We start from the raw sequence: 8684 nt of genomic DNA, 5'->3' as shown, positions 1-8684 counted from the left end.
CCACCCCGCCACTATCGAAACAAAGATTATAGTTCAATAAAATGCTTTTTCCCTGATGTAGCCTCCAGGAAACAAACACCTCTGACAACTTGGAAATGGCAATTACTCTTGTTTGGTACTTGATTTACAGATTCATTTATTGTTCCTGAGTGGTAACTTCATTTTAGCTTAGAAGAAAACAAAATTCCAGCTATAATTGCAAGTGCCCAGTGTATATATCCTAAAAGTTACTTTTTCTGTTGATATATAAGCAATCAAATCCCTCTTTAAAATACTCTTTAGTGGCCATAAAGTTCTGATAAGAAAATAAGAAAAAATTGAATAGGCTGTCTAACAATGATAACCAGAACTGGACAAACAGTTTAGTTTATTTATTTTATTTTATTTTATTTTAAATATAAACACGCAGAGCTTCTTCCATGAAATGTTAACATTGTTTTAATTCCGTATTCTTTTAAAAGTGGTGTCTTATCACATGTTGTTAGATCCTGCTGGAAGCACTAATAACTCAAGGTTTGAAATAACTCATGAAAGTAACGAACATGTACAGAAATAATGAATAAAATATTGTTTCAGAACAGGCACTGGTCCACCTTTCAAAAAAAAAAGAACAACGTACAGGCCGACAAATTATTTAAATTATACAGTATTAAACTATTCGTAGATATCAGCTTTTTTCTTCTTTATTTTCTTGACGATCATCACTTTGCTCTTGTTTCATATTGGTATCTTCAAGAAGACTCTTAAGACGTGACACATGGTGTAAAGCCCTAAATTATGAATTATGAAGACTTTAATAACAGTGTATAAGTATTTACATTCAACACAAAATTATGTTTTACTAACAGTTTGCTTACTAACAGGTTGCTTACTAACAGTTTATCAGTTTGAATTGTTTAGAAACAGTTCACATCATCTTGTCTAACTGTCCATTCATTCTGTTTTAGAAATTATAAAACATATTAAGATTTTCTTTAAGAAAAAGATGAAATACTTTTTGGAACTGAAATTTTAAACACATCTTCTCAAATATGGCCACTCATGCACACCCAGTTTCTATTAAATTATTACGGAATAGGTATTTAACACGGTGATAAACGCTAACATCATGTTACCAAAGAGCATACCCGCACTAAAAGTTACTGTATTTTTACATAAACCTTTTAATTTCACATTACAGTAGAAAACTATACTGCAACACTGACTTTTGTTGAAACAAATGCTCTGCATAATCAAAACCTGTTTTCCATTCTGCCTTTTCCCAAAGTTATTTCTTTAGTTACTTACGACATCCCAGTAAGATTGTTGTTAATTATTCATAATTTGCTTATTCTTAACAGTTTTCAGATCACACAACAACTCTCAGCTAATTTATCATTCTTTTTCTCTACTTCCTGAAAACAGTGAAAAGTCAGAAAATCAGGTCACTTACTTCCGAATAGAATTAGTAAGAGGGATTATCTCGCTGTCACAGAGTTTTAATTCAGCGTCTGCTTTTTCAAAAAGCTTAAAACAAAAAAAAAAAGAAATTGTAAACTGAGGAACACACCCGAATGTGACAAAACATTTTTATAGCGCATTTCATCGGAAAGGATTACCAACAACTTTACAGAAACACGGAGTAATTCAGGAGGGGTTTAATCCAAGTTTCCTATGCAGCTATGATGTTACAGAAGGTTGCTCCCCCCGGCCCATTCCTTCAGCCTGCCTTAGCCATATGCACGGAGAATTCATTCACTACCGAGTACAGGACATAAACTTTAAGCACTGTATATAAGAAGCATTATGAAAACGTTACGAAGAAATAAATCTGTGAAATCATTTTGAAACAAAAGGGACACAGAATACTGAATCCCTGATGCCAAAGCAGGCGAGGATAACGCATTTGAGAATGACTTTTTTTAAAATGTGGCCCGTTCCACTGAAAGCCTGATATTAACTGGGACATAACCAGAAGACAGCGTGACCAGAGCACAGCAAGTGGCTGCTCTAGCTGTTGCTGGAGCAGCAGGTGAGCGGGATGTGCTCCCTTCGGGCAGGATGCTCTGGAATGTCGCCATCTTCTGGATAACCAGAGCTTTCTGCAGCACCGTTGAAGCCAACTTGCTCAGTCGAGTTGCTGATCAGCCACAGGTTGCCCCAGCGGAACAGGACGCAGAGACTCTGATTCACAACGGCAGCAGCAACAGCAAAAAAAAAAACAAACACGGGGCTTTAGGGCACAGCAGTTTGGATCTTGATGCAACCTGGATGGAATCTGCTGGCAGCGTTCTTTTGAAACTGACTGGAAACCTAGGCCATAAAAGAACGTAAACAGCACATCAATACCGGCAAGACAGTACAAGGAAACTGACTACTTACTTTTGCAAACTCTTCCTTCTGCCCAGCCGTTTCGTTCGGGTTTAAACTTCCCTGAGCTGCTTGAAGCTTAAACAACATTAGCTTCAAGGCTTCCAGCGGTCTGTGATTATGATCTCCAGAAAAGATGTTTTCCTAAACCAAAATCCAAAGAATTTGTTGATTGTACACTTAACAGTAACATTTGTTGATCAGTACGCATCAAAATTCAAAAAAGTTTTGAAGTTTCCCTCAAACAGCTTAAAGGCAAATTTGTGAGTGTTTCTCTCTGCTTGTTCTTTACAGATCTATTAATAAATTGCACATATGTGACACTGGATCATCTTAATTTATGCCACTGTAGAGTTAGTGAAGTCACTGTAAATACGTACATTGTTAGGAAGACCTGAAGCAACACAGAAAGGTCTCAGCCCTGGCTTGTGTAAAATCATCCAAGAATATGATGACTGTCAGTGTCAAGTCCTTTTAACGCTACGGCAGCAATGCTAAAACATCTTTTAACATAACTGACAGAGCAAGTAAGCATCATTAATGATAAGCATAGATTTATTCATATAATTAGCACCTACGTGATATCTGCTCATTCAATAATAAAAAAACAAAACAAGCAAGCAAAATAGTTCAAGGTGACAAACTTTGGGGGTAATCTAGAAGTACTCGTGCCCGGAAATGAAGCCAAATTCATTAGACAGAATCATTTGAATTACCCATGCGGATTGTTAGGTTCTTTGTCAAACAACCCCATAGGGAAACAGAAGTATGTGCCACTGTGGAATAAGTTAAAGGATGATGCTTTGTTTACTGCAGGATGGGAAAACAGAATATCAGAGCAGTTAAGATTCAAGGACAGAGAGCAGAAAGTAAAAGAAACATACCACGACATAAATTAACGTTATGCCTTTGAACTAGAACAGCGGGCTCGGGGCTCATCTCCCTAGCTGAGTAAAGGATAATAGAAATGGAGAGGGTTCATATAATTAAAATGAAAGACTGAACAATATTAAGACTGCCAAGAAGGTGATTAACATGTAAGAATGGGATTAAAATAATGAATAATCTAAAGAGAGTAAATTCAATCCGAAACCCAATTCCAGTGCAACAGCATGAATAATAATATATTAATTTACCCCTTGAACTTGACTCATACCCAGCACGACATCAGCAAGGTTCTTAAATTGGAAGCATTTAATAAATCAATAACAAAACCCTTTCTTCTTTTACTTGAGGCAGGAAAATTACTATTTAAACAAAATATGGAACGTAAAAGTAAAACCAAGTGTTAGATTATAGGACTTAATAACTTTAAGAATTCATCATGCCGAAATGTGACTAAATTACGTCAGTTTGACTTTCTACTTTGTACATTTTAGAAGAAGGAAACCAATTTATAGGTATCTCCCCTTCTAATATGTACCAGCCTTACACATTTTGGGCACTCTAAGCAGTAAACACTCAATTTTACTGACCTTGTTTTTGTCATCTAAACAGTCTTCCAAGAATTGATGAATGATGTCCGCCTTGGGGAACGGTAGAGGATTGTTTTTGTCCTCCCAGCGTGCAGGCGCTGGTGATTTGCTGCACCAACATGAAACATGCAATGGAGAATAACAACGGGTTTATAATCTGAGAGAATTATACAGTCCGTTTGATGAAAACAGACATACCGCATAAATGCAACACTGAAGGGCACTGAATAGTCCTGTCAGTGCTGTGGTGACCGTGAGAGAACCACTCTACTACTTTTTCCAGTTTTGCCAGTTTAATCGAATCCTGAGTAGCCATAAAAAGCGACTAACTAAATAATAATGATAATAAATTAAAAAAAAAACAACTAATTTTTAGCTATAATATAGTATACGGGGGTGTTTTTCTTACATCTGCAATTCCAGCATTAGTATTCAACACCTGACGAAAAATAGTTATTTTAATAATATTTTTAGTAATAGGGATGCTGCAGATTGAGACTGTTGCTCACCTGTTAAATATAGCTAAAATTATTTCATTTTTCATTTACTGTTAAATTTACCAATTTAAATTCCACTGAATAATTGTTCTCTTAAAGTAAATATCTTTGTGTATCAATGATATATAAAATATATTCTTAAAAGGCAACAATAAGTAATATTGACAGCACTCTTTGCAAGACAGCGCAAAAGGGAAAGAAGTGCACTAATCTCCTGACCTCAGAATATCAAATATTTAGCACTACAAAGGAAATCTAACAATAAAGCCTTTATGCACATACCGTATTACCATTATTTATAAACTATACACAAAAGCAATTAAATACATAACGCATTTTCCCGAACAAAGTATTTCGTAATCTGTATTTACTTACAAAGCACCCGGAACATTTTCCCATGATCTTTCTGCTCTGAGTATATCGGTTGTAGAAGGACTGCCATCATTTTCCAGAGCATTTGACGAGCCTTCATTTAAACTCTCCAGATCTCTGTCAGCCTTCCAGGTAAGCAGCTCAAGTTGGTCTTCTAAAAAGCAAGGACAGAAAGCCCTTGAAGAGGATTAGACACATTATTTCCACACTACTTTTAATTTTATGTAATACTCAAAATTACTATAGATAAATTATCACTGGAAAAATCTCACAGATTGTGTAGCCGCAGCACAACACCTTTGCTTATGTTGGTATGGCAATATAAAATATGCATCAGCAGTACCAAAAAATTGTTTCTAGGTGGGAGAATGTTTAAAGTAATCAAGTGTTTCTCTTCCTACATAAAACAAGTATCACATGCTGCATTCAAGATTATTTAATGTTTATATGCTTTCATGCTGTAGAAAATATAATTAAAATTCCTGTAGAAATATAATTAATTCACCAAACAAATATTATTTATTAATCCTGCGAAAACTTAAGTTACTTTTCTTATTTGTTTGTACAGGTTCTTCTAACAGCTGTTTTTACAGACACCTGGGAGAAGCAACACAAACATATACGTGCGTATCACATACACAATCACATACACAACTCACATTTTAAAGTAAGTTGAGACAAGCACTAATCACGACAGAGACATTCTCATATATTTTTATGCCCAACTTTTTCATGATTGGTAGAAAAATTCTGTGTGGGAAAAAAAAAGGATATATGCATGTATTCGAAGTCCATCATGCATATGTATTGGAAAGGTGTTTGCAGACATTTGCATTATCTGGCATTTTGTGACTTTGAATTCACAACATTAATAACATTTTAACTTAGCTTTTCCATCTCACCTCCTGGAAAAAGGAAGAGATCAATATTTGCGCTTTGCATAACGAATAAAAAGCATACACATATAATTTAATTTCATGCTAAAATTCTATTCAAATATTTATGGAATTACTGTTTTTATCTTGCAGTAAGGGACCAAATATTCCACTGTAATAAATATTCTTTGCTGTAAAAGGAATGCTTAAATACTCATTAATATATGAGAATTTACAGTATAAAAGCTGTTCGGCTTGGTCATCTACTAATAAATGCTTTGAATCACTTGTCAAAGATGGAAGTAAATAAATCTGCTGTACAGTTCAGACTAACATAACCAGAGCTTTTGTTTTAAAATGAACATGTCTTTATTAGCTCACCCTCAAAATTCAAAAACAATTGTGAACAATAGTTACCTCCGAATGACTGTTTCGTGTGCCTTAAAAAGGAGTTACCAGATTGGAAGAGTGCATCTGGGCTGTCATATTTGCAACTTTCTGCTACTTCGTTATCACCTGTCAGATCCAGGCAACCATTTTTTTTAAGAAAACCAGAACTGTCTTTATCTACGGAGCATTGTTCTTTCAGGATCTCAAAAACCTGTGAAGAGGAAGCTTTGCCTTGTATATTAGAATTGTGTCCATCACTTTCTTTAGTCGCAGCAGAGAAAAGGTTATGACTCTTAAGCCAGACTGGGTAGTGAAAACTGGGAATACTGCTTATCCCTGATACGCTTAAGTCAGACTTCTGACTGGTAAGCCACCTCGGATAGTTCTCAGCAGGAAGAGAGGCAGAGTTCTCAACAGATAAGGCTCTGGAACTTCCTTTAGAGGAGACAGAGTTGTACCTGTTACGTGTAAACGCATCGTATTTCCTTTTACTGAAGTGTTTGTGTACATTTTCATTAGCATCAGCCTTGCCGTTCTCCTGAAGACAGAAACCCCTTTCAGCACCAAGTGACACGGTGTGGTAAGGGCAGACAGGTTTTTTAAGTGACCATCTGTTCCACTCACTATTTTGATGTCTTGATTTAAAAGGACTACTCGGGACGCAGGGCAGCGATCCGTCTGCTGGAAACGCTAAGAGATCATCTGTCGCAAGACTAATCAAGTCTGGGTCACATTCCGTCTCCCTTCTACAGGGTGAAGCAAGAGAACTTAATCCTATGGGCTCATTACAGTCATCCAGCGCTGAAAAACAAAGACAGTTTACATGAATCGCAGAACTTCAAGCATACCAGAATGACACATTTGTAAGAGCTAATAAATTAAAACTGAATATATTATTAACCAAAGGGTACTGAATTCTAGTTCTTGCAAGAATGGTTCCATTTCTAATCAGAATATTGATAAAAAAAACTAGCAGTCAAAAGTTACCCCACCTTTCATACTACACATTTACAGTTTGGAATATTTTCTGAATTCAATTATTTGCACCACAGAGAACGACAAATATCACGAGCCATGAACAAGCATCATTTATTATACCACAAAGACTTGCAGGCAGTTGTACAGGGAATACTCCTTCACCAAAACATAGCTGGTATGAGACAAGGAGTTGCAAAACCACTGACAATGGAGGAAAAAAAAAACAAACAAAACAGCAAACTCCGAGACTTGTTAAAAGACGTACTTGCAGAAAACACACCGTATTTTTCTTTGACATGATGCTTCGAAAACTCAGCTTGTTTGGGAGTACTTTGGCACAGGCAGATTTTTCCAGTGGTTATTTCTGAAGACGTGAGACTTAGATCAAAATCTTCAATATAAGCTTCTAGAGCCTCAGATGCAGAGCTGTAAAGCTTGTCCTTGTATTGAATCAAACTGTTTGAGCACGAATTGCTGCTGCCAGTGCTTGTTAGAAGAAAAGATACTGTTGAATCAGGAGAGGAGACGCTGTGTTTTTTATTAAGCTGGTCATGGTTTTTATCCAGATTTCTATTAGAATCTTCACTCATTTTTTAATCAGTCTAAATGGAAAAAGAAAGCCCAAGTGACCATCTGCACTGAAACATGTTCTCAAACCGTAATGGATCTATGATTTTCTTTTTTTAGTTATGTAAAATGTCAGTAATTTTTAGGAAAATAATATTTAGCTATTCAACTTCCTGCTTTTCAAGTAAGTTAGTCGTACATATGTGTCACGCCTAGAAAAGCAAAAGGCAGAAAATAAAGCCTCGGGGGAAAAAAAAAAAAGATAATAGGGAAAACTTCTTGTACACTGAAGCTTTAGCGGAGCACAGAGCTAAGAGGATGGCAAGGAAATCCAGCTCCTCGCTAGTTCCCAAGGGCCCTCAGCATCCAGCTTTTGCAAGAACTGTGCTTCATGTTGCGGACTTTCAGCAAAGAAATGCAGGAATATCATAACCTTTTATTTCAGAACCAGCACAACGGTGGTACTCATGGAAAACAATAGAAGTAGCCTAGTATAAAGAAGAAAAAAAGCTGAATGTAACTGAAGTAGAAATGTATTGCTCCTATTGATTGTTTCACACAGCCAGATGTATACATATACTGATATAATTTTACAGGCCACAACAGGAACTGACAGAGCATCGGAGTGCTTAAGATTTCCCCAATCTACACCATTTAGTCACTGCTATCCAAGCTGACTTTGTAACCCCCCAAACCATGGACTGAAGTGCAGGCTGGTTCCAAACCCCGCAACCAAGACCGAGACTTCCTTGTAAGTATCATTCCTGCAAGCAAAAGCCCGTTTGAAAAGCACGTTAGCGTGTTAGAAGGAAACAGACGCTGCGACAAGGCACAGGAATTAGTAACTTTATTACGCAGAGCACCACAAGCACACGCCGATCACCGAGATTTACACGGAAAGGAGTAGCGGGGCCCTGCAGCAGGGCCTGTGGACGCCTCCCAGGGCTTCTTCCCCAAAAAATACCGCCGGTGCCCCTGCCAAGCCCGGGACAAACAGCCCAGCCGGCCGGAGCCGAGCCCCTCGCACACCGCGGGGCCGCGCAGCCCCCTCAGCGCCGAGCGCACCCGCACAAAATGGCGGCGGGCAGGCGCGGCCCCATGGGAGTTGTAGTCCGAGGCGGGCGGCGGCGCGGCGGGGCGGGGCGGGCTGGGACTACAGCTCCCGGCATGCCCCGGGGCGG

General features: G+C 37.8%; 1 protein-coding gene across 7 annotated transcripts; it reads right to left on the bottom strand.

The window, feature by feature from the left end:
* Positions 1 to 361: 361 nt before the first annotated feature.
* Positions 362 to 8580, bottom strand: LOC310888619 (lung adenoma susceptibility protein 2-like). Of its 7 annotated transcripts, none has more exons than XR_014575971.1 (9): positions 8397 to 8580; positions 7202 to 7538; positions 5986 to 6759; positions 5353 to 5443; positions 4697 to 4847; positions 3825 to 3933; positions 2362 to 2493; positions 1433 to 1506; positions 362 to 770 (listed from the first exon to the last, which is right to left on the bottom strand). XR_014575971.1 is itself a non-coding variant. In XM_083815495.1 (8 exons), exons 2-8 carry the CDS (start codon positions 7524 to 7526, stop codon positions 668 to 670), a joined length of 1653 nt encoding a protein of 550 aa, XP_083671621.1. In that variant the 5' UTR covers positions 7527 to 7538; positions 8397 to 8578; the 3' UTR covers positions 362 to 667. The 7 variants fall into 7 exon arrangements, 5 of the variants coding, with proteins under 5 accessions (XP_083671621.1, XP_083671623.1, XP_083671619.1 ...); XR_014575972.1 differs by lacking the exon at positions 5353 to 5443 and having other exon boundaries at positions 5986 to 6496; positions 6583 to 6759; positions 8397 to 8578; XM_083815495.1 differs by lacking the exon at positions 5353 to 5443 and having other exon boundaries at positions 7217 to 7538; positions 8397 to 8578.
* Positions 8581 to 8684: the final 104 nt, after the last annotated feature.

This window comes from Anser anser (assembly GCF_964211835.1).
Source record: "Anser anser genome assembly, chromosome: W".
In the NCBI taxonomy this organism is placed as follows: Eukaryota; Metazoa; Chordata; class Aves; order Anseriformes; family Anatidae; genus Anser; species Anser anser.
Note: the sequence above shows the minus strand (reverse complement) of the source record. Positions and strands in the feature narration are given on the sequence as shown.

Coding starts and splice junctions, on each gene's coding strand:
- LOC310888619 (XM_083815493.1), bottom strand. CDS start 7,526: ATGAGTGAAGATTCTAATAGAAATCTGGATAAAAACCATGACCAGCTT. Junction 6,760..7,201: donor ATACGGTGTGTTTTCTGCAA/GTACGTCTTTTA, acceptor TTTGTTTTTCAG/CGCTGGATGACTGTAATGAG. Junction 3,934..4,696: donor GAAAATGTTCCGGGTGCTTT/GTAAGTAAATAC, acceptor ATGTTGGTGCAG/CAAATCACCAGCGCCTGCAC.